We start from the raw sequence: 27,593 nt of genomic DNA on the forward strand, positions 1-27,593 counted from the left end.
TTTTAAAAAAGCCCACCAAATCCTTGTTTTCAGCTTTGGGTGTTATTGGATTTTTTACACCTCATTGTAGTTTATAACAGCAAACAAATTGCCATGAGAATGAGATCTCAAATTATTGACAAAAAGAATGAAAATGGAGAGGCTTCGTATGGAAACTTTTTGTTCCCATACAAAGCCTCTCCATGTTCACTCGTTTGTTAGTATTTTCACGATCACCGGCTTCAGGCAGCCCCTACCGTTTTCTACTTTTCGGACAAAAAGAATAGAGTTCATGAAAACGAATGAATATTTTATTTTGTATCTTCATAATTAATGTTTTAGATAATTTTAAAAAAATAAAAAAAATGATATATATTGTTATTTCAATTGATAACTTGGGTCGGAAAGTGGGTAAGCTTTAATGATGGAACAGCCAATATAAACCCCTAATTTTTTCGGTTTTTATTAACCTGTAATTTTTTGGGATGACTTTCTAGCCTTGGTTTTTATTAAACAAAGTGTTGTTTTTATCAATTTATTCATGGATTTTTTTTCATATCTGGTTTGTCTCTCGATGTTTATTTATTGCTAAACAAAAAACAAGGGCTGAATTTATACACACACCCTACACTCATGGCGGCCATGTTGTTGCTACGACAAAATGATTTTTTAGACTGTAGTAGATTTTTACAGTCGAAGGTGTGATGTCGCACAAATGCATGATCCCGTATAAGAGGAAGGCACTCTACTGCCAACGCATATATCGATATCCCCCTAATAAAATACAAAGAGACGATTTACAGTGGAAAAAGCATCTTCCATAAAAGGAATAATACATTAATAAATTTTACTGCACCCTTTCGGATCCCAGTGAGGGCCAACTCGAATCAAGCAATATAATTCCCAGACAAGTCCATAAAGCAGCATGGAAGTGAAAACATGATGCCTTGGGATGATATGAGTTTCTTAAGAGGCTGATATATTATCTTATGCTGCTGGTTCGAACATTGTGCTTATCATTCATGATTTCATGTTGAATTTTGACTTTTGACTATACCAAAAAGTTTATTTTTGAATTCACAGATCTGGTTTCCTATAACGTGTGATATTTTTCTTCTATCTGCATTATTTCGAGATATATTTAATCTTTTATGCATTTTTCTCGTGATTATAGCTATTTTTCTGCCAACATGCAATATTGCGTGTTTCCTGATGTTCACTTCTTTATTTTGCATAGACCATTTGAGGAAAATGTCTGAAAAAAATTGGACCTCTTCCCTGGAGTAGTCTCTACCAGTTGAATTACATGTCATTTTGTATGATCATTATGTTAATATAGTATATGGAATATGCTTTTTCGTCATGCTGAGGCCAAAACATTTACTTTCGCGAGTGTTTTGGGGGAATTTCAACAGACTGTAGATTTAGGAAAAAATTGTGTCTGGTTCAAATCTTGTTGTCTTTTATTTATCTAGTCACTCTGCTTTAAAAATGTGTATCATAAGTATTATAATTCTTTTAGTTGTCTAGTTACATGACGTCAAATATGGAACATTTACTTACATCAATTGGCAAGCAAAAAAAAAATCTAAGTTCTTGAAAAATGAATTTGCTTTCATTTTTTTATTTAGGTATGGATTTTCAAAATTTAAAAAGTGTTTTCCATGACTATCAGAATGCTTTATGAAAAAAGTAAGAAAAATATAATTTAAATATTTACAAATAGTCTCTTGTGTTACCTACTTATACAACTTCTGTTTGTTTTTCCTCCATGTTTTCTCACCCTCAATAAAGCCGTACTAAATTCAAAACATCTTTTTGTAATTTACAACAATTTGCAAACTTGCTTTTATCATTTGATGAGACAAAAGGAGTTGTTTGTTAAATGATAATAATTTATTTGAAGTGGAATATTTCTTCCACGTATATTACCACGACTAAGTAAAGTCTATCTGCTTTGTTTTATTCTAATGACCATCAGTACTCAACTGTCATATGACTAGGACTTACACAGGAGTTCTATACATATTGTAGTTCATCTCGGTCATCAGATTCCATGTTATTCCTCCATTTGTTGAATAATAAAGCAAGACACCTTCATCACGTGACATGGGTAAACTCAGGCATCCGTACATGAAATAAAACTGGATATAACCTCCCTTTACAAGGTCAAGGTCAGTCGTCTCCAACAATCTTGAACATTTCTGGAGAAAAAAATGTTTCTCAATAATTATTTACGGTAAAGCCAATTGAAGTAAACAATTTAATCAACACTAAAGTATCACACCGTATAATTTATTTTAAAAAAAGAATATTCTCTGTACTCAAGGTTACCTGATAAGCTCAAATTAAGTCCTAATATAGGCTACAAAAATGTTTATTGCCACTGAAATCTAGAGACAAATAGTTCTTATCTCCAATAAATTTCACTTGTTTACCACAGCTTTCCAAAACTTTCAAATACAATGAACTTAGATCAATCTATTGGATGACAATTCACTGATACCGGCTGATATCATCAGGGGTTCCAACAGCTGAGTGATGAGTATTTGCCTCACAAGAAAAAAGACTGGCATCCATCCTCAGTGCAGCTGAGAAAAATTTCCATTGTGATAGGGAATTGGGTTGGTTAATCTGGTCGAAAGTACTTTGCAATAGGTTAGTGTTCTATCCAAAGGGTAGCAAGCAATTGCCAGTCTGTTCAATGCCATGTGCACCTGGGTAAACTCTGGCTCCATGGGCTTCATGGCTATGAAGGACTCCTTTTTGTTTTGTTTTTTAAAGCTAATATTGTTGGTTAGTTGCTTTAATATTATTGAAGTCAGAGAAATCTAACCGATCAGGAGATAGAATTTCAGTGTTCAACTGATGATGTTAGATGACAAATATGGCAGTTAAGGGAAATTTAGACAATCATAATATACAAGGGTTTTGATGGGAGTGAGCAAAATTGTAGGGATGATAATAGCTTTAACTGAATTACGAAAAAAAAAACAAAACAAAAATTAAATAAAAAAAAAAAAAAACAACACACACACACACACACACACACACACACACACACACACACACACACACAGACCCATAAATATATATATATATATATATATATATATATATATATATATATATATATATATATATATGCGGGGGTGAAGTGGCCGAGTGGTTAAGGCATTGCACTGTAACCCAGAAGGTCCCGGGTTTGATCCCTGCTTCAGGCACTTTCATTTTTTTTTCCTTGAGCAAGATTATTAACCCCTAATTTGCTCACTTGGACAACATGGGTGATTCATGTTGACATCAGACATATTGTTTGATGAATTATCTATATTCCTTCGTGGAATGCCTTGACGATGACATCTTATGATGTCGTGGCGGAAGGGCATAATTTAAATGTATATATATATATATATATATATATATATATATATATATATATATATATATATATATATATATATATATATATTAAATTCAAAGATTAATCATATTCTTGCCTTATGCATATGAAGTACTTTCTCTCCTGAAAGTGGTCTACAGGGGATAACAACATTTCCTCCAACTAAAGACACAAAACTGTCTGGGTTGTATCCTTTGTTGAAATCCTCCACCAAAAGTCTTGAAAGGGGTTGGATGGGAATGCTACAGTCTGTGCCATTCCATCCATCATCGCAACTAGAAATTGGAGCATAGGATCACAATATCAATTTCATTTGAGTGATTCTTGTAAAGAAGATGATGTATATTGTTGAAACCAAGAATTGTTTTTTTTTTCAAATGTTATCTCATTTGACTATTACATTACTCCATTTCAATTCTAATAATAATAACAATAATTCATTTGCACAGTGCATAAATCCAAATTCAAAATGCTCTAAAGCGCTGTAGATAATCTTAAGACAAAAATCAAAACAAAGAAACAAGCACACACTCGGGTAAAGTGTGGATAAATGGATCACATTCAAACAGCAAACATACCTTCAAATTGTTTTTATGAGCAATCATGATGCTGCCATCGAGCCTATTAGAATCTTGATCACATCTGAGGCATGTATACCCATTTGGAATCAAGCCATTTTAGACAATGACATTTATTTTTTTGCAGTTTAACAATGATTCCATGATAAAAAGTAGTCATCATGGACCGCTTTATTGCAAACTGATCTAGAGTTCATGAGAATTGTTTTAAGCTCGCCCTCATAGGAAACAGTTTGACTTGCCGTTCTTTGCTTATCATCCTTTTCATTGCACACTGCTGTCTTCTTTTTATCCTGATAATGCGCTGTTGGCATGGTGATGACACTTGTGCCAGTTGCAATGATGGTATTGGCAAAAACAATGGTTGTGGTTGTTCTTGTTTTTGCTGGCATTGTTGCTGCCATCTCTGTTGAAATATTTATTACTTCCACAGATCCCTAAGCATGTTAAATTGAAAACAATACATCACAATAACGTCTACTTATTAATCAAGGTTAAGAAACCGATGCGTGTAAGTAATATATAAATCTAGAATCCGTCACGGTTTTATTTTTGTATATTTTCCTTAACTGATTTGATAAGAGGAATTAGAATGTTTTATACCTCCAAAAATATTTGTTACTCACACACAATCCTTGTCCCGACATTGGCCATGATTGAAGCAATGATTAGGACATGTTGAACCAATGTATACCTTGGACACGGACCAAGATTGGCCAGGTTGTGCCCTAGCTGCTTGGTACACTCGGAATCTTGTTTGACCTGACCTGTCAAAGTCAAACAAGTTAAAGTCATGAATTTCTCAACAAAAAGTTGAATTTTACAATTCACAAATGTAATTGTAGTTATAAAGTGTAAATCAAGATTTCCTAATCAAATCTATGGAATAATTTTGTGGTGATTTTGAAACATGACAAAACTTGAATTTATCAAAGGCAGTAACAATGTAAGAATATAGATTTGGTACCCAAATTGTGATGTACTCGAATTACAAAACTCAATATTGCATTTTCCAACTAACCTTGGTTGCTGCCCTTTTTTTTTTTTTTTTTTTTTCTCATACTGTTTTTGTGGGGTTTTATTTTTGGTTTAAAACTCATAGATTCACCTATCTCATCTCTTAGATTGGGGTTTGGATTGCTCACTGGCGTCACATGGAAAGGGACTGACATCAATCCTGGGTGCAGTCTAGATATTTTTCTAATTCCCCTCCCCCTGTCCACCAGCAGTGATTGATTGGGTAGCTGGGTCTGTCAGATCTGATGAAAAGTACTTTGTGATAGACTATAATCCTATCCAAAGGGTAGCAAGCAACTACTATTGTCAGATTCACGCTATAGAAACCGGGATAAATGCCGGTCCCATGGGCCTATGGCTCTGAAGGAATACTTTATCTCTTAGATTTAAAAAAATACACTTACCAGGCCTCTTTGGGTATCTTCAAGGTGACTCTCTTCCATCTAAAGAAGACATCCGAGTAGAGAATACTGCTGGTGTAAGGATTGGCACAGTTCACACGTGATTGAGGACAGACAGATCTCAACATGTGCCAGCTTTGGCCCAAATCAACAGAATATTGAATCTCCAAAGCTAAAGAACAGACAAATAGAGATACTTATCTAATCACTATGGATAATTTATATATTTCCTGTCACCTCCACATACACAGAAAACAATGCATAAAATTGGTAGATAGCAGAGTTAATTTGTTTTACAATCATGACATAAGTAATATGATTTGATTTTTTCATAAAGAGTTAATATTATGTCCTGACAATGTCATAGTTTTTTTAAATTGGATATATCCATATATTTTGGTAATTAAATATTCTGAAGATTTATGTAGACGACATACTAACAACATTGTTTTAATGTACAAAAATACAATAAAAGACAAACACTTATTTTTTTTTTCAAAGTAACTAACAAAAACATGATGAGTCTTTATTCTGTTCCTCGCATCCCATGGACAAATCAAATTGGATGATAGCATCTTCGTTTGCAATGATATCTCCAGTACTGACAAATCGCTCCTTAGGTGTGTCTGATGAAAAGAAAATACAAAGCAATAAAAGATGATGGGATCTATATATGCCACTATATCACTATTAAAAAAAAAAAAGAAAACTTTTATATAGAACAATATCCACTAAATGTAATAAAAGTACTTTTAAAAAGATTCCAATCAGAGGTAGCATTCAACATGTAATAAGGCATGGCCACTGTAAGACACTACTACAAATTTTCGACAGAGACAATATTGTTACTGACCTTGTACACATTATATATCTGAGTATGGTACTACTACTCCCACTACTTCTACTACTACTGCTACTTCTACTACTACTACTACTACTACTACTACTACTACTACTACTACTACTACTACTACTACTACTACTACTTTACTACAACGACTTTACTACTACTACTTTACTACTACTATTACTACTACTACTACTACTACTACTACTACTACTACTACTACTACTACTACTATTACAACAAGAGATGAAGTGAGTAGAAAAGTGCCAGAAGACAATAGAGAATAAACTACTACTATTACTACTACTATTGCTACTACTACTACTACTACTACTACTACTACTACTACTACTACTACTACTACTACTACTACTACTTATACTATCACACAACAGTAGTGAAAGAACTTTCCGGCTCTATATCTTTGGCAGTACAAAGATGCAAACATTTACTAGATATTAATAGCTTCCTAAAGAATTCTCATTTTGGGTTAAATCTTTACCTTTAAAATGAAGGACTGGTTCTTTGGAACCACATGCTTTTTCCTTGACAGCACCGAGATGTTCAAGCAAGGTTGTCTCTGATGGACTGTTAGGGTCGTCTTGAAGCATAATTTGACCGTCAATATCTCCTCCAATGAAAACCTTGACAATAATCAAAATTACAAATTCATTAATGATAAAAATTTGTCCAACTTCCCTTTCTATGGTCATACTCTCTTCTTCCATCTCCTCTTTTGTTCTTACTCACTAAACCAATTAATTTAATCTTCAAACTTTGACATTGAATTCAAATAGTAAAAAGGTCTTTATCAAAAACTCGTAGCTATTGCTATATTTTATGATAATATTGAATTGATTATCAATTCACAGTCACTGCGATAATGCTCTATTCCATTCCCAAAGATATCGCATAGTATTCTTGTTATTAAACTTTAGTGTTTGTTGTTTCATTGATATTTCTGTCATGGTTAAGGAATCATCATCAAATATTCAGTGACAGCTCACCTGGTCAATTGCCCAGTTTTCAGGATAAAGTCCATTGGGCGATGGAATCCACCATCTGATCTGAGTAGAATTAGTCCTTGCTGCAGATGGGAGGTGAATTGATATGTAGCTCTCTCTATTGGTATTGTTGTTGAAATGGAATTGTTCCATTGTAGACCACAGCATCCCACCGTTCACAGAATATTGGAGATAGAGTGGTAGTGATGTGCCCACTTTTGCACCACATCCTCTCTTCAGATGAAACTGAACAGAACTGTGATTGATGTTTTGATAATTACAATAATAAAGGGAAAAGTTGATTATTTAAATAATTAATAAAAAATAATTTATTTCTATGTTGTGAATGCAAAAGTCATTATCATTATTATTATTATTATTATCATTATTATTATTATTATATTATTATTATTATTATTATTATTATTATTATTATTATTATTATTATTATTATTATTATTATTATTATTTTTATTATTATTATTATTATTATTATTATTATTATCATATTATTATGATTAGTCATTATTATTATATATATTATTATTATTATTATTATTATTATATATTATTATTATTATTATTATTATTATTTATTATTATTATATTATACATTATATCATATTCATTATATCTATCATCATTATATACATCTATCTATTATATATATCATTATTATTATCATCATCATCATCATCATCATTATATATCTATTATTATTATTATTATTATTATTATTATTATTATTATTATTATTATTATTATTATTATTATTATTATTATTATTATTATTATCATTATTATCATTATTATTATTATTATATTATTATTATTATTATTATTATTATTATTATTATTATTATTATTATTATTATTATTATTATCATTATTATTATCATCATCATCATCATTATTATTATATTATTATTATTTATTATTATTTTATTATTATTATTATTATTATTATTATTATTATTATTATTATTATTATTATTATTATTATTATTATTGTTATTATCATTATATTTATTTTATTATTATTATTATTATTATTATTATTTATTATTATTCATTATTATATTATTATTATTATATTATTATTATTATTATTTTATTATTATTATTATTATTATTATTATTATTATTATATCATCATTATTATCCTTATCCTTTTCGTTCTCATTAATATTATTATTATCATCATCATCATCATTATTTTCATTGTAGTATTATCAAAATCTGAAAGATTTGCTAAATTACATGTACATAACAATGTGAAATTAAATGTAAGCTTCAATTTAATAAACGAAAACAGAAAATGTGGACGCTTCGGGTTTCCCCTTAATCAACAAAATAGGATGAATGAAACACTACAGACGAATGAGATAATATAATTGACATGGCAAATCCACTACAGCAACATTAAATTTATCTAATGCTATACTGCAATTGATCATTTAGATAATATAGTTCGATATTAAGTCTTTGCTTTCCTAAAAAAATATTTTGTATTTTTAGTGGTTAGTTAAAAAATCAATGCATAGAGTCTCTCTTAAAACTTACTGTGCTCTTGAAAGATCCAGAGGAACTGTTGTAAGAGTTCTCTGCCCTTCTTTGTCATGGAGGAAAAAATCATTTTCTAAAACAGGACCACACGGGTGATTCCCCACAACACGTCCTCCAGACCACAACTCCCATTTAGATTCATCTATGGTTTTGCCCTCTGTATATAAAATTGGCATAGTCATTCAGCATAGCCACATTCAAAAACTAATTATTTTCTTGTATAATTTAACAGATTATAACAATCTTTGTTGCCGTTCTCGTAGCAGACCTACCGCCTCAACATATCATGTCTACGCTTATACAGGCTGTCCATGGCCGCATTAATAAGCTGTCCTAAAAAGGACAGACTTCAGATTAATAGTTTGTCTTAAAATCTTGCCTCATTGATTTGGATTAGTGCTGCTGCAGTGCCAACCATCTTTCCTTTCTGTGACAGGACGCTGGAGCATACTTCTTGGCACATGTTGAACCAATTGACTATGGCCTAGCAACTCTGTCCAGTGTACTCTACAACTTGTTGAATAGGCATGTCCAATGTGAAGAAGAAACGCCAGCTCCAAAATGTCAGACAGCGATAATTTGGAGTTGGCTTTCCAAATTTATCCTCAAAACGAAAAAAACTTGTTGCCTTGATTGTATAGCTCTTGTAGCTTGGCAACCTTTCTCCGAGCAACGTGTGCCTTGTGTCTTTTCCTGCAGCTTCCTCAGTTGGGATGACGGTGGTATAGAAGTGTTTCAGATGCATCTTGATAGTTGATAGTTGTTGTAATTGAATAAAATGCAGAGAAATACTCTAGACTTTTTACCTCTTGTCCAAAATTTGTCAAAAATGTATTAGCCAACCAAAACCTTCTTCACAATCTTTCCATATATGGTCGTTACGCAAACAATTGAAAACCCAATCTTGAAAGTGAAAGCCGGATAACATTAAATGACCATTTCTTATATATCCATACATGATCATAATACTGACATGCAATATCGATGGCGTCGCGCGCAAACCGTCTAAGTCCGCGATCGGCATGAAATCGTTTTATTGGCTTAATTCATTCTATACCCTACGATACACCATGTCTATTAATATCTAAGAAAACACGGAACTCTAAATTGGCGAATTTGACATGTGATCAAACCGTACAAGTCCATAGGGTCTTTAAATGGCCGGTCTCAAAACGTCTATCTCCGTTGTGATTCCTTTTTGATTGTTTCAACGTCAGGTGATTGGTCTCAGTTACAACAATGCCTGTTTCTCAACTTGATGAGTTTTTAAAAAAATCTCAGCCAATAGCATCATTGTTTAAATCATAGACTGGTTCATGTATTTATTTGATCTTTTTAAGGGGCGGTTTGGGTCTAATTATTAGGAAAATCCTTCAAAAATTTGATGTTGAGATTTTGGTGGAAAATGATATTTTATTATCTTAGAAATAATATAATTGAAGTCCAAATTCTTAAAATAGACTATAAAGGCACGAAATACACAGTCGAAAATGGTACAGGTAGTAAGAAATGTGTGAAAAATGGGAAGCCATTTTGCTATTTTCTCAATATGTCATTTTTCTAAGGGTATGGGAAACTGTGTCAAACGTTTCTCAGAATCTATTCAATGAAATTGTCTGAAAATTTCCACAGTTATGACAGAGATAATGTATATAATGTATTATGTCACCATAGAGAGATTTTTTTTGATAAGATTTGTGAATTTTAAATTATAATCCTAAATCTGAATTTTTTACATCAATTTTTTCATAACATTTTGATTCTCAACTTTGTAATGATCTAATAAAAATTACATAAGCTAAAGCCGTAAAATCTCTCTATGGTGACACACTATGGTACAATGTTGACAAGAGGGAAGAATATGGAGGTCATTCCTTCATTAGTGTTTGTGGAACGTTTGCCACAAGATTGTTATATTTTTTGATGTCAGACCCCCAAATTAGATCGCAAAATGGGTATCAACACATATAATTAAAAATTTTCACCATAAATGTTGTTTTTTAACCTATATTGATGATACAGAATGATTAAAACCGCCCAATATAGGTAATTAAATTTTTTTTAGAAAAGACCCAAACCGCCCCTTAATAATTTATCATTTATCATAACATCGTTCTCTCATTTCTTGATATTGATATTGAGAGGTATACTTCAAATGTAATGTTACACTGTTGGCATAATAAAATACACCCAAGAAAAAAAAAATGATTCTTAAAATTCTCTAAAAGTTATTAAAATACATTGACTGATATTGCTCTAATAGCTTTTGTTGTCTGTCATTATTGAAGATAATTAGCTCACTTGTTTTATTTTACTTATGTCAACTGCTTAACGTCATGCTGCCTTACAGCCGTGGTAAACGAATGCTTCAACTCGGTTTAGAGACTCAGAAGCAAGCCAAAAGACGAAAGCTCCTTGAATCACCTGATGTGCAATTGCACAGAGAAATCCTTGAGCCTTTTCAGGACATTCTGAATCTATCTGTCTCGGAATTGATTGATGTACAATCTGACATGGATATTTAGTTTAGTATTGATGAGATGAGATGTTTAACTTTGGTAATATTAGTAGTGGTAAGATGGAGAGTGAAAGCGGTAAAGAAGGTGATGAGATGGACAGTGAGAGGATCAGAAATGATGAGGTGGAGAGAGACAGGGGAAGAGATGATGAGGTGTACAGCGGTATGGTGTAAGATGAGGTGGACAGCAACAGTGGTAGGGCAGCTGGAGGTAGGGTGGAAGATAATGAGGTGGATAATGACCATATTAGGTTGGAAGGTTAAGAGGTGGAAAGTGACCATGGTAGGGTGGAAGGTTAAGATGTAGACAGTGACCACGGTAGGGTGGAAAGTGTAAAGGAAGCAGTGACCGGGTAGAGTGGAAAGTGAAGAGGTGGACAGTGAGGAATGTGATGAGGTGGACAGAGTAGGATGGAAGGGTATGAAGTGTGAGGGAACCAAAAGTAGAAAAATCTCAAAGAAATATTTGAACAAACGCTTAACGGAGCAAGGCAAGGCTTATGTTGGCAGAAGATTAGACAATGAATCAAATAAATATGTTCAATCATGAAAATAGGCAGTCTCAATGGGGGGGGGGGGGGGGGGGTCGATGCTCGTGTAAAGCACAGTATCACCAATGCAAGAAGATAAATGACGAAGACCGAAGCAAGATATTTAATGAGGTGTGGCAGTGGATGAGTTGGTATTAGAGGAATGTGTACAGCGTGTGCTACTTGTTCCTGCACTAAAAGTTTCTGTACTGTATACTAAACTAAACTGCAGGTGCATAATTAGTACTCAATTTATAATTTAGTGACTGGTGACTGTCTTTCCTGTCTCTGGATGAGGTGGATAGCGTACATGCGACAGTTGAAAGACAACTGAAGAATGCTCACGTCTATTCACCTCTTGATTACGTGCAATTGATAAGGTCAGCAAGAAGGAAGCCACGTACCTATCAAGTTAAGTACTTGAAATTCCAATTCTTCAAATACTTTGAAACATTTGGCACAGAAGAGATTAAAAGTATTAACCCTGGAGCTGGGGAAAAAGTCACAGACATTTGTGCCTTAAAATAGTGTCCTTTTGGGTCAATTCATTTTTAATTTAATTTTCCAGAGGATTGGGTAAATCTCAAATTAGGGCGTGGGGATCAACTCCCTTCCAGTAATAAATAGTTTTTTAATTGTGAGTTATTATCTGTTACACAATTCACTTTAATAAATCAATCTGAAATGAATTTAAAGATATTTTGCAACTTTATATCAAGTGTTTCAAGGACGGACACTACATGTTCCCATGCTAAATACTTCAACTGGGGTCTCCCTCTTGATCCCTTTCTTTTGGGTGTTCAAAAGAGGGAGGGGGGGGGGGGGTTGCAGCTTCTAAGGACAAGATCATTGTAAAATGTCTGTCATTTACTTTCCATCGTCCAATAGAATAATTTCCTCAAGCACTTTCTTCTATTCTTTAAGCTTCCTGTGAGTGTTAGACAGTACTTTTATAATCTACTGTGTCGACTGACTATTGATGTAGGGTTTGTGCAGATCGGATACGTAAAGTGATAATAAAACACTCCACTTATATAGCAATTATCCACGAATACCCTAAGCGCTTCATGATTTACTCCCCCCGGTTGAAAACAGACACAGAACACAATGGAAATGACACAACGTTAGTTAGGCGTCTTACAATTATTCGGACAAAGACGGAGCTGTCCTTATGGCCAGGTACTCATTTACACCTATGTCGATGGAGTAATATGTGTAACGTGCCTTAATTGAGGACACAACACCCGGCAAAGACAAACACAAATGGTAACCCATCTGTTCATTCAGCACGTCTGTGGAAGCTTGAACTTCATTTAAGACGAGACTCACTGACCACTGAGCTCGGTTCCACAATTCTAAAAGATTGCTTGATTCCCCACTGGTCACTTAGTTTTTTAAAGATATAAATCGAAAAACGAAAGTATTGCAAGTTGAAATAACCAGTCTTACAATGTCCATACATATTGCAAGATGGAATAACCCACACACAATCCATCCAAGTCCCATGCGAAGGACCACAACTCTCGTTCACAAACCGTCTAAGTCAACAACACATCAAACCGTCTTAGTCACTGACACTTTGTCGACGTGCAAAACGTACAAGTCCGATAAATAATGAATGCACAATAAAAGAACCAAAATTATGGTATCAGTGATTGTATTAAGTCATAATTGGCTTGAATTAGCCTATTAAAATCTGAAATTGATATTTCATTTACTAATTAACGGTTTTATCGCTCTCCTGAAAAACTACCTCTTCTGGACATAGACGGTTTGCGCGCGACGCCATCAATATGTATTTATTAAAGGTTCAATCTTGAAAATCGGTAAACACCACACAACTTGGCACATTGACTATTGTTTTCAATCAACAACCTTTGCAAAGAGGCAACAATAAACAGGCCCCACCAGTCAATCAGAAAGGCAGGTAGGTTTGCATATGTCAATCACAAAGGCAGATAGACCAATCAAAATATGGTAGGTGTGCTATGAGACGGCACCCAATTTTTTAAATAACGAGTCATGCGAAAGCAAAGTTAGTGGCATTGTCAGGGATAAATAGTAATGTCTCTTATTTAAAATAATATAAGACAGAAAACATCTATGTTATTTGCCTTTGTTGATTAACTTAGCTTATATTCAATTTAGTCATTTTTCATTTGATAAAATGCTCAAGGCCTAAAACTCCAAGAACAGTGATAATCTGAGATAAGGACACTTACATTGCAATTGGATTAGGATTGTCTCTCTTATTTCTATATCAACAGTAATATTCAATTTAGCTCGGGCGTATGAATAATTAAATAAAGGATCTTTCTATATGTTATTTGTTAAGTACCAACAACACAGTTTTTAAAATAACAATACAAAAAAATATTTATTGTAGCCAGCCAGCTAACAACGTTAAAGGCATATGAAGTTTTATTGATCATCACAATGACCTTAATAAATTCATAGATCTAAATTCGATTTAATTCTAAATTTGCTATATCCCTTTACTATTTGTGCCATCAATCTTTGATTAAATGTCAAATTACCTACTATCTGAAAGAGAAGGTTTTAACAATCGTTTAGGATTGTCATCTGTCTTTCCATCATCAAGAATATCTCCATTCTCAAAATTGTCCTTCAGATATGTCGGTTTAGGTGTTGAAGAGACACAAGTCTGCCCTGTATAACCCTTGTCACAATCACAAAATGTGCCACCTTTTAGAAAAATAGCAAAACAATAAAAAGAAAAACGTGAGACTATCCGAATTTTGTTGTCAACTATTCAGGAATTTGTTTCATTGAGACTTGTCCAAAAATAGAATCAAAACTCCTAAAAATAAAATTTGGGGTTTAAACAAATGGATCATTCATTTATTATTCAAACTACTATGTGTATTATTTATAAACAAATACAATATTAATCTTATTTACAAATATCTTGTCAAAGTATTGACTAAACAACATACAATGCACTTCACACACAGCAACCTCAGATAAAAAAAAAAACCCTCAGATTCAACAAATCCCAATTTCCTTTTTATTTTATTTGGCCACCTCGGATTCAATGAGGTTCATAACCATAGACCTTGGCTACAATGCAGTAATCAAAACTGGAAAGAGCATACCGACTGGAGAAAAGACTGCATTTTTAAAATTTTTAAATCTAACAATGCTTTCCGAACTCAATGAGTTTTCTTACACATCAGTATTGTCTGGCAGACTGCTTTCACGTTATATATGACACATTAACAATCATGGTGTAGGGGTAGGGGTGAGGGCATTGCACATGTGTGAATGTATGCCAAGCAGTGACGTGACAGTGCAAGTGCAGGAACACTCACAGTCACATTGCAGCAGTATGATTTTGTCTCTTGTGTGGCTGTGTGCTCATAGTAGGTTTGTTTGTTTTTGGTTTTAGGGGTTTAATGGCGCTGGCAACATTGTCAGTAGCAGTAAAGAAAGAGATGATAGGGGAAAAATTGTAGATCTGCAATTGAAAGCACCAAAGAAAGACTGAGACAAAGGTAGCAGGTCCAAAAAAGGAATAGAAGATTCCATGAGGTGGGGAGATGACCCATTAATTTTAACCCATTAACCCAATCAAGAAGGGTCAATCCTACGAGTATCTGGGTGCTGAGGGGAGGGGGTGGCAAAAGGGGTTATTCATTTATTTTTTACTGACTTAAATAATTACAAGGTTACATGATCCCATGTATTTTAATGTCAAAAGCGACACATGGAATTAACATTTTAAAAAAAGACTTTAATGTAGGGCAATATCCACTAAACATGCTCAAAGTGCATTACAAAGGGTTCCTGACCTAACAACAACACGTAACATGTAAAACAAGACATGACACCTGTTAGGCGATATTACAATTGTTTCCAACAGAGACAATGCTGTTAACAGCCAGGTACTCATTCTACACCTGAGTATGGTGAGAGAATGTGAGTAAAGAGCCTTTTCCAAAGACTCAACTATGCACCAAGCAAGGCTCGAACCCAGGACCTTTCGATCCGAAAGTGAGTGTTATACCACTAGACCACATGACCACAGGACAATCTCGGTTATAACAAATATTGACCTCCAGTCCCATTGATTTAATTTTAACTGAGGTGTATTGTACCAATAAATCATAAAGCTGAAAAACTTATAGCAAATTCATCTTGAGTATGATAGACACAATTGACATTTGTTTTACAAATTGACTTGTTTATCTTATTTATTTAGTGAGAATGAAGATGTGTTGTTCTTGCTTACCAAAACAGGATCCATGCCCATTACAATGTTCCAAGCAAGCCATCCCAATGTAAACATTGTCTACAGCCCATTCGGGAGCAAAGTCTGAGTCTGGTATTTTACCTTGATACCACCTGAATCGTACAGATCTATAAAGAAATAAAATAACAATGCTAGTATTATTTTATTGTTGTTTGGTCGCATTCTGTACCTTTAAATAGCAATCAAATCGGATTTCATGCATGACATCATTTATTTATCTTTGACTCTGTAATAATTCCTATATTCCATATGCACTCTGACACTTGTATTTGAATTTTTGGAATGTTTGATTTTGCTTCAGTGGATCATCTATTGGAGACTTTAAAGATAACTCTCAATTCCAATAAAAAAAACAAATTGCTGTTATAATAATGCATATAGCTTTATGTAAACAAAGCAGGATTACAATCAGCGACCTAAAAGCTAATTGTCCGTGCATTAGACACAATATTGATTATAAATGGACCTCTGTTCGTTATCGAAATATTGACCCGGGGGCTCCTCAAATTTAAATTCATCTCCATTTGGCTGAAAAAAAATGCATGTATTGTGCCGTCTTTTGTTGACTATAGTACTTTGATTTGGTGATCCAAACTGTTCATTTAGTGAACTCAAGAAAATCATCACATCACATCCTTATTTATTAGTGAATTAATATCAATAAAAAATAAATAAAAATGGATTGTTCATTGTTTTAGGAGGGGGATAATAGTGCTATTTATTTTGGCTATCCATTTCAGTTCAAGGAAATGAAAAGGAAATCGAAGAGATGGGGGCAGGAATGAGAGTGATTAATAATGGGTATTTAATAGAAGTGAATATTAAGCTGCTAGAAGCTCAGACTGTAGAAGATTATGTACGAAATGAATATAACAGCTTTTTGTGCTCAAAACCCTTTTATTCAATAATATAATTAAATTAGGGAAATGTAAAGTTTCCGTAGGTGAGATCATAAGAAAGTCTAATAAATAAACCCTTCATCAAGCTTGGATTGTTCATCAAAATATAGTCTGTTCCAAGTAACGTGCACACGGAATATCGCAAATTCCTCCAAAGTTGTGATTTTTTGCATGAAGGCTTATATTTTGACATTACTAATTTTGAATACCTAATACAGACCAAACACTTTTCTCACAATGCCCAATTCCTTTGATATTTTCATTGTTTGCAATAAAATATGACTCAAATTTTAAAATGTTTACAGTAATGGTGCATTGATTCTTTTTCCCATGGGGAAATATTCACAACAAAGTTGCAAATAATTTTGGGTTGTTTGAAATAGTGGTAACAACAGATATCATTTAAATAGTACTTAACAGTGTTGAAAAAAGCTCATAGCATTTATAATTTATCTCTTCCCTGGTGGATAACGAACATGTAATATATTGGACGACACAAGCAGCTTGTTAGGTGCTTATAGATTTATTGGACAAAGACATTGATGGGAGGGGCCCTCCGAATTTTTATGCCTCTCTTTGATAGGACAAGGAAAAATGCCTTTCGCAAAGATCAACTGTTAAGCAAGACAAATCATAAAGCTCACACAAGACATTTCACGAAAACCCACTGGTCACCCACCGAGCATGGTACATGTTTGACATTCTTGAATTATGTTCCTGGTAAGGGGGGGGGGGGGGGGTTTGAATGTAATAATGTGAAATGTCACTGAATCGAAACTTTTTAAACATCAGATTCCATGTAACTTTTGTACAGTATAACCTTTCAAAGAGGTGCATAATCAAAATGACATAATTATTAATTTGTCCTCTCCACTCTGAGTTCCTGGTTGTGGGCAATCTTTTCACCTCATTCCATGAAAAAGAATTCTGCACTTCGCCTCACTGGAGAAATACTTGAAAATTTTCCTCATTGTGACCAATTTGCATGCTTAATCCACATTGTTATCAGTTTTTTATGAATGTAGAAATCACAACAGGTAACTACGCCTCTGGCTTTCACCTATTAAAATGTAACAATTGTTTGTACAAAGTGTACAATTTGATGTGTCATTTTGAACCCAGGATGGCAATGTTAGTGAGTAGTGCACATGAATCTCATGAAAGCCTGTGGGGAGTTCAGTGATCGTAATAACATTATTCACTTTATAATATTGTCATTGCAAACCATCTAAATGCTCACTCATCCCAGACCCTTCGTTTTTTTAATATTCCGTAAAGAATGAATATCCCAAAGTATAGTATTGTAACCAGTGAAAAAAAAATTGCCTTATTGTCACAAACGATTCTAGTGTTTGCGCCAATTATCATTAAAATCCATCAGAAGGTTGTGAAGATATATCAACACATGCGCATGGGTTGTGGAACGAACTATAAATCCTACTTTGTTGATGAGATCAATGACAAGCAATTACAACTGGAAACTGAAGCAGAAACTATTGGTCATGGCCAATGTTTTACTGTTAAATACAAATTAAAAGTTCATTGCTCATCTACATCAGTAAGACATACCCACACACTTGTATGTGGTCCAAAGGCATGACAATTCGTCTCCAATAATCACTCTCTCCAGCATAGTAAATAGTCATGGGGACTCCACTCTCAAAGCATCGACCACCAAACAATTGGCCACAATTCTCACCGACCAGCGACCATGATAGACCTCCGTCAGTTGAGTATTCTAGACGTACCGGATATTTTGATGATGGTTCTGCACCACAGCCAACATTGATCTGGGAAGAAATGGGATAAAAAAATAAATAAAATATGAAATGCTGTCAAAGAAAAATAACAATAATTATATCAATTACTCCCTATGTGAAAAAAAAGTTTCTGACACTTAACATACAATGAAGATAGTGTGTCATGGTGTAGTGTATCAAAAATGTACTAGAAGGTGCCATGTTGTAATATATTGAATAAGATGCAAGAGTATGTCATCGTGTAAAGTATCAAACAATATGCAAGAAAGCATCATGGTGTAATGTATCAAATAAGATGTAAGAGTGTGCCATGGTGCAAGATACAAGAGAATATCATGCAGTGATGAAAGAGGGTGTCATTGAGTAGTGTATCAAAAATAATTGCAAGAGCCCTTTAAACCAATATTTATGGCAAAAATTAAATATACTCAAATAAAAGATTCTCCATTGAGATCTTGGCGCAATGTTGAGGTTTTGATTAATATCTTTGGAATTTTGTTATATTGTTGTATATAATATGGTGATCCAATCACGTCTACATATTCAAACACATCGGGGTTTTTTTTTTGGTTAAAAAAAAATCTTTTTGAATACGGAATCATGTCATCCATTGTGCATGGAATGGACAATATCCTTCAACATAATTGAAACCTACTACTGAGGTTGAATAGAACTGTTACTTTGCATTTTTAAAAAACAAAAGAAATGAAAAAGATAAAACAAAATTTTTTTCAATTAGAGAAGAGCTAAAAAATGAACTCTTGTATATATCCAATAATATCGTCTCAAATATGTGTTTGAGCATTTTCCATCAAAAATATTTAGTAAAATGGACTCACATCAAATTGCAATACAGCCATGGGCCCGAGCTCCATATCAACGGTCTCAGCAGACACCTCTCCTCCTCCTTGTCTTCTAAAGACGAGACTGTTGGTGCCAGACTGGCGTGAGTCATGGCTGGAAAGACATTTAAAGAAATCAAATGAGATGTTGGTTTAACCCCTCCCCCTGCCCCACACCCCTAAACCACCCCCCCCCCCCCCCCCAAAAAAAAAAAATAAAATAAAAAAAAATTTAAAAAAAATAAAAAAAAAAAACAACCAAGAAACGTTAAGTGATTTTAAATATCTTAATAGAAGTAAAAGGGAAAAAAAAAACATAACAATACATGCCAACCAAAATGTTGACCAAAATCATAAAGAAGTATTAAACAGGAGGCGGAGGAGAAGGAGCAGGAGGAGAAGGGGGAGGAAGAGGAGAAGCAGGATAAGGAGGAGCAAGAAAAGAAGTTGGAAGGAGGTGAGGGAGAATGATAATGATGAGGAGGAGAAGGTTTAGAGGGAGGAGAAGGGGAAAGTTTACATTCAAAACATCAAAAAGTTCATAAGGCGTTTTTGACTAATTATCTATAATACAAGCAATTTACCGAGTCTGTTGGCTGCAGTATTCATCTATGTGTCCATTGTTTATGAATAGCCACTCCATTGAATCTGGTTCCCCCAAATCAAAATCATCATAAAAAGAACCAGGTCTCATTGCCATTGAGCCAATGAATAGATTGTCTACTGCCCATACAGAATGTCTTTCGCCTGAAAATTCAAAATGAATGTAATAAAGACCCCCCAAAAAAATCAATCAAAAACATACAAAAAAAAAAAAAAACTGTCCAAAAATTATTTTAAAACAATGAAAAGGAATTTGAACTAAAAATGATGTGGTATTGCATTGCCAGTATGAGATTTAAATTGCGTTACAAGTCTTTACTGCTTAAAACATATTGAAAAGACATACTCTAAGCAGCACCTAAACTAAACTTTAAGCTGTAAATTCATCCCCCGCATCACTAAAATTAAAGAAAAATTATGAATGGCTCAACTTGTATCCGCTCATTTTAAATAGATAGACCATATAACAATCAACAGGCTATTGATGAAAATAGTTCTTGAATGATAGTGCTTTCTTTTTCTAAACTCGTGTTACTTGTTTACAGGTCAAGACGATAAGCATCATTCCGTCCCTCCGGTTGTAGTGAATTGTGCCATTTCATCTAAACATTCACTAACTGGAAATTTCAAATTACTTGATTTGCTATCAATAGAACATTGGTCAGGTGCCACATCTGCAAATCAACAATAAGTCATAACTCTTGATTCCTCAGCTCATCTTTGGGCAGTTTTGCTTTTAGACTGTCATCATAACACAATAATTGCACCATAGGCATTATGTATACTTATTCCGAATATTATGTTAAACAATGAATGTTCCGTCAACTCAAAATCTTGTCTCCCTAGATCGACCTAAAAAGACACAAGATTCTTTGATTCATCAGACTTAGTTTTGCACCCACTGTATTTAGCAATTTAAATAACCAGTAATCTCTCCGTGACTTGTGTCTTACATTTTTATTCATTATTACAAGTCGTATAGCGACAGCTCTATACACCAACTTTGGAGAAGTATTGGTAGTATTGTGTAAAATATTTCATTTATGTCAACACAATGTCATGCCTTTTTTTTTTGTTTTTTTTTTAAAATGGATTTCAAAGTTTTGCTTTATATTCACAATTAACAACAATGGCAATAAAACAAATCCCATAAATGAGACCAGCAAGACCCTGCCATCATACCCACCAACCCGTACTGGAAAAATAGATGTCAACCTAAAAAAGAGGAGTCAGAGAAATAAAAAATAGGGGTAAACCTAAAGTCTAAGCTATTTCAAAATTAAATACTTTCAGGTAAATTTATCTGTAATTTCTGATAAATTTGCCCAACATCTCTATCACTGTACAATAATTATCAAAAACATGATCTTTTGCATACAATAGAAGCTGTTCGCAAGTAATAATATCTAAGTAAATTTTAAACAGAAATTAAGCATATATAAGTGGATTCAGGTTTGGACGGGCAACTGGCTATAATCTCGATTCAAGTATGAATAAATATTTGGCAATAGGCAGTGTCGTGTAATGTAAAGGTTTGAGGATAAAGAGTGCCTCAGAAATGCAAATTTTGTTCCTCTTTATATTTGTCCTGAAGGGGAAAATTAAGTATAAAAACTTGTAGCGATGTTACCCACCAGTGGCGGCGACAGCAGAGCGTTTAAAAAGAAAGAACTCTTGTGAATAAAAGAAAATATAAATCTATATTACCACTTCAGAAAAGGAATAAAAATTCAGTTAATTGATTGCCATTGTCTGAGCTGCCCAATTGGTAAATTGGTTGCTCACACCAGGCTTGAAGTGAAACATTGAAAAAAGTAGAGAAATTACCTGGTTTATCCTAAATTTACCGCTTTTTACAAAAATATCAGAAAATAAATAACTAGAAAGAAAAATACCATATATTTTGTATAGATGTGACAAACAGGGTTAAGAGAAACCATCAAAATGTTCTGCGAGTAACATATGATCATACATCACCATTCCATAATTACTTCCCTAAATAAAACAATTGACACCTCAGTGTTGAAACGGACAATGCAGTAGGCTCAACAGCTCATTGAAATGGTACGGGGGGGGGGGGGGGGGGCACAGCACATTGTCCACACTTGTGGTGATGTTGAGGGAGGGCTCAGACTGTAACCAGATGTGGTCATAATTAATCATCGACCAAGACAGTCATTTGAATTACCACAGTTTATTTACAGAGGTGATAAGTGTACTTATGATGAGAAAGACGAAGATAAGGTTCTCACTCTTTGTCTGTGACTTTCTTGATTTCATGTATGCGTCTATTGACAGGTCTACGAGCAATTAAAACCATCAGATTTTATCTTCAACTTATTAGTCGAGAATAGAGTCGGAACCAGTTCACAGAGGAGGATGACATAAACAATAAACAGATACACACAATCAAAAATCACAAAGCAACAATCACAAACTTCTTTACCTCCAAGTCCCACACCTGCCGCATAATGCCTTCACATATTGTGTCAGAATAGAAAGGGTTTGTTTACCCTTTGTATAAAAAGCTAAAAGATGACTTTTTAATGGACCAATGGCAGTTACAAGCCTAAAACCTGGTACATACAAATGCATGCAAAATTAAAAAATTTGATAAACAATCACATCAAGCTTCATTCTCCCTTCAAATGTTAATTAAATATAGTTTTAAAGTCTGGTTTTCAACCCACATAGACAGGTAATGTCAGACATTAAGATAAGATTGATGAAAATTGTTCCTTTAATTTTGTTATCAAATCAATATTAATACAACAAATAAACTATTAAAGAGGATTATAACATGCACTGTATGTGATAAATATCTCAAAATAGCAATGGGGTCTCTTGCACGACGTTTTGGAATATGTATGAGTTATTAGGAATTCACATTATCAAAACAAGATCTACCCACTTAAAATTTTTCACTTTTATCAAATCTTAAACAACTTGTAACCGTTTCAAATCACAAGATTAAAAACAAGATCTCCATAAGGCACAACGAGTATATTTTACACTGTCCCTTTGTAAAGTTGAAGCCTGTCTCCATTCCTTCATAACCTCTTGGATCCGACTTTAGAATTGACTCCCTTCAATAGCTGTAAATGCTGAAATCATCTTCTACTTGGGCACCATGATCATACCAAGTTTTACACACCATTCTATTTGAGCCAAATTAAGGGGAGAAAAAGCCTTATTCTGATTGAGTTATTGCAGATTACAAATCTGGATTAGGGTTGTCCTAAATTGCCATTACCTCCATGCTTTGGTTGCCAAAACCTGAATCTGGTAGCATTGTGCTTGGCTCCCATGGGAAGTGGAATGGAGTAGAACCTGAGGGTGGAAATGAAAAACAACTATGAGAATTCAAAAATAATGATAACAACGACAACAATTATTTTATCAGGTTTAAAAGTTTCAAATTAAAAATTAAATTAAAGATGCTTTTTTCAATTGGGTCTCATTCAAAATTCAAACTTACAACAACAAAAAAATATACAAGCAAAACACCATCCCAAGAAAATCAGTCTTCATCGATTGGGGGTGGGGTTTTTTCTCTTGTTTTCTCATAGCTTACTTTGTCTGGCAGTGTTTCAGACACACTTTTTTCAGATCTTTATCTTGTTCCTGGTATGCCCACTAATTATTCTTTTTTGGATGTGCCAAAAGTTGAAAAAGAATGACTTTTTCCAAAAGCTTTAAAAGGAATGGAAGGTTGGAAAATGGACAATAGTTTTTTAATTTGATTTGATACAGCGATGGTTTTTTTAAAATTGATTTAACTAGAGCTGTAATTGAATTTTGAATGTACACAAACTTATTATCTTAGACAAATACACATCGTTCAGATGAATGACATTAATTAAAATAATACATCTTTGTTCATCTCTCCATGTAGTCGCTTAAAGAAGATATTTACTTTACAGAACAGTACTTACTTGATTTCCGAATCTGAGAAGTGAATTTCTTTGATCAGCTTCCAATGTATTCCTCCGCTTGTAGAATATTGCAACAAGACACTTTGTTCTCTCGGCCAGTTTACAACGTTGCTTCCACAACCATACTTGAAATAAAACTCCATTCCTAAAAGCATTGATGTGTCCATATCTTGTGTCACTGCCATGCGAGGACCAACCTAAGGGGTAGATGGATGTTTAAATAACACTCTAATTCAATATTTATAAAATTACAAACACTATGCACTTGAAATTCTCGTGATAAAATATTTAAACAATGATAATCAGCCTGAACACCTACTAATGAGAATCAGTATTTGGAATTGTGGTTGTTTTCAGCCACCCTTCAACTGTAGCAGAGTCCGTGTTCACTATGATGTTCTTGTTGCCCCAATTCACGCATAGGTTCATACCTTTTAATACTGCCTCAAGCTCCGCCACGTTTATGTGACTGTAGTCATCTTTCTTTCTCATCCATGTGCTGTCTTCTGCCACAACATCAGCAATCTCCAACAATACTCCTAACGCCATATCACTGGCATTTGTCCACACTGTCCCTTCCTCTGACTTTGGAACTTGCCATCTACCTCTCACATGGTCATTTTTCTTTACCTCTCTCACTACCTCCCTCATCCTGTCTCTGGTTGCATCTCCCACATAATCACTCCAGCTGCTTCCACCCGAGTGACGCTTTATGTAGCTACATGCTGTATGCAACCATCCAGCGACTGGATAATGCCCCACCAGCTTGCCGCATACTGAGAACAGCTCCTTCTTTGTCATCTCATCTTGCACCTCTGGTACCTGATTGGCCCTTCTGTATTGCAGCATCCCATCCTTGCCTCGATGCAGCTTGAACCCCAGTGCAGCACCTTTCTCTAGCGCCTCGGGTTCCTTGGACGTTAGTCCATTTCTTTTTAAGTGGTCCACAACGGCCCTGGACGTCACTTTATGCAGGTCTACATAAATATCATCTATGTATGAACTGGTCCCAGCACCCACCTGCTTATCCTTGTGCATAACTGTATGCAGAATCTTCGACATAATCATGGGTGCCGAGCTCAGTCCAAAGTCCAGCCTTGTAAGACAGTACACCTTGTCGTTGTACTTTACCAACTGGTTATTCCACAGGTCCTCTGTCACATGTACCTGTAGATATGTGGCCTTTAAGTCAACTATCTCTGCCTCCCCGTCTACCTGACACCATTCTCTTAGTTTTACTCCACAGATATCAGCTGTCACGGTGTGGCTTCTTACGTGAGCATTAAGCTCTCTGAAGTCAAGTACTCAGTTCTGTAGCATAGATATTGATTGACTACCCACTCCATCGTAGTGATTTCAACTTCTCAAATGCTACAAATGGGCTGTCTGAAAAAGCTTTCAGTAGTCCTTTTTTCAGTTTTTCGACATCCTTCCTGACATCATCTGGCATCTCTAAGTAGACAGCAAATGCTCCCCCTTCAAGATACATTGGTATCAGCTTTACCAGATCCGCCTCTTTTATATCTGAGAGCGATGCTATCAATGTCACTTTTGAGAGCTAGGCCATCACATCTCCATCCCCTATAAATGGCTTTATAACTTTTTCTAACCCAGCCATCTTTGGTGAATTCTAACAAGCCAAAATAGCCAGTCTCGTCCAATCTCTGTCCACACTCAGTACCCCCACTTCATGTCGTTGCGGTTGATTATTAGTGACGTTTTTGTGTGCATTTTGTTTTTCTGTTGTCTCGTGGCCGTTTATGATTGGACCAGTCGGAGGAAGCAAGTGAGGGAGCAGGCAGGTCAGTCCATTTATTAGTCATTATTTAACTACAGGAATACTGTGTAAAATATCCCATTATGTCAACAACAAAAAAAGGCTTTAATGTAATTTATACAACATTATTTCATTGTTTGTTACAATCTATATTTTTGTCCAATTTGAAGAAATTTTTTAAAAATGATCATTACCCGATCTAAATTCCTTGTAACTAGTCAAAATATATTTATAAAATTTCTTTTTTCGAAACATTTTAAGACTATCAGAGTCACCATATCCTCAACTGTCCAAACATAAGGTTAAATCTTAAAGTTACAAATGACAGGCCTATCATACAATTAAGAAATTAGATTGAAGAAACTTCATTTTTTTCATCTGATCTGAATATAATATACATCTCCTACTGTTATCATCATCAACTGTATTTGTTGTTTACTGAGGATCCATTAACTTTATAAAAAGATTTAAAGTCCATTCAAAAAAATTTTCATATTAAGTAAAAAAGTTAAGTAATTATTGTATTTCATCAAAAAAGATTTCAAAGAAAGTCTCACTTTGTAAAACAGCATACTTCTTCCACTAATGACTGAACCACAGGTCAAACTGTTTTCTCCTCCAACTACCTCTCTCCAAATTCCTGGCTTCACATCAGCAGAGTTGAAATCATCTCGAAGTTGCATGGCCAGAGGTTTTTCAGGCACACAGAATTCACCTTTAAAACCAGGGTCACATCTAAGAAAAGTTGGATAGATATTATTAATAATAATAATAATAATAATAATTATGATAATAATAATAATAATAATAATAATAATAATAATAATAATAATAATAATAATAATAATAATATATACATTATTCATCCAAAAAATGGAAATTCATTTACAGATGTGGCATGCATAAAAATGTATAAAAACAAAGTTGAGAATCTATGGCGACAATGTAAATATATATATATATAATATAATATATAAATATATATATATATAAATGATATATCAAATAAAATGCAATAAAAAATTAATTTCAACCAAGAACCAATAGCAACACTTTATATATTAACTTGATAAATTGAGATAGGCCATGCCTCTGGGCTTTAGTCCGACCTTGTGTGTGTATATTTAAAAGATAGTATTTAATTTGAATCACATTGCGCATTAAAAATTCGAACACCATGTGGCAAAAATGGATTAAGGTGACATGTTGTCTTTGTTTTTATAGATATAAGGCGACGGCTCCTCATGGAGAACATAATATATTTGTGAAGGGGGTGATCGCCATCCTTCATAATTTTCTCCATTTTTCTTAGACAAAATCTCTTGAACAGTTCTTCCACATTGGAAATTGGGTGAGTATAACTCCTGGCTTTATCAATTATCTGATCAATTTTCTTAATCTCGCAAATACTGGCATTTCCACACCATGCTGTAATACAAAAAGTAATAACAGTCTCCAAAACGGATCTATAAAAAAGGGTGCATAACGTTTTGTCTATGTCAAATTCTGAAAGTGTCCGAATAAAAAACATTCTTTTGTTCAATTTAGAGATAACAGCATCGGTTTGTAAATGCCACTGCAATTTATTGTCAATTAAAATACCCAAATATTTGTAAACCAAAACTTGCTCAACAGCTTGATTGTTAATTTTGAGCGGACTG

At 34.0% G+C, this 27,593-nt stretch overlaps 1 protein-coding gene across 1 annotated transcript in view; it reads right to left on the reverse strand.

Moving 5' to 3' along the window:
- Window positions 1–27,593, reverse strand: part of LOC144974979 (reelin-like) — a 120,605-nt gene that overhangs the window by 38,067 nt on the left and 54,945 nt on the right. Inside the window, exons 37-52 of the mRNA XM_078918559.1 lie at window positions 26,490–26,667; window positions 24,156–24,352; window positions 23,474–23,550; window positions 20,202–20,364; window positions 19,615–19,732; window positions 18,585–18,805; window positions 16,096–16,223; window positions 14,385–14,549; window positions 8,793–8,952; window positions 7,233–7,485; window positions 6,728–6,869; window positions 5,888–6,004; window positions 5,382–5,550; window positions 4,587–4,727; window positions 3,480–3,657; window positions 1,990–2,183 (exon numbers count right to left, since the gene is read on the reverse strand). Of these exons, the coding sequence (XP_078774685.1) occupies window positions 1,990–2,183; window positions 3,480–3,657; window positions 4,587–4,727; window positions 5,382–5,550; window positions 5,888–6,004; window positions 6,728–6,869; window positions 7,233–7,485; window positions 8,793–8,952; window positions 14,385–14,549; window positions 16,096–16,223; window positions 18,585–18,805; window positions 19,615–19,732; window positions 20,202–20,364; window positions 23,474–23,550; window positions 24,156–24,352; window positions 26,490–26,667 (2,601 nt within the window). The remainder of the gene's footprint in view (window positions 1–1,989; window positions 2,184–3,479; window positions 3,658–4,586; window positions 4,728–5,381; window positions 5,551–5,887; window positions 6,005–6,727; window positions 6,870–7,232; window positions 7,486–8,792; window positions 8,953–14,384; window positions 14,550–16,095; window positions 16,224–18,584; window positions 18,806–19,614; window positions 19,733–20,201; window positions 20,365–23,473; window positions 23,551–24,155; window positions 24,353–26,489; window positions 26,668–27,593) is intronic.

Source organism: Berghia stephanieae, chromosome 6 (genome assembly GCF_034508935.2).
Source record: "Berghia stephanieae isolate SIO BIC M18660-M18661 chromosome 6, UCSD_Bste_1.3, whole genome shotgun sequence".
Taxonomy (NCBI): Eukaryota; Metazoa; Mollusca; class Gastropoda; order Nudibranchia; family Aeolidiidae; genus Berghia; species Berghia stephanieae.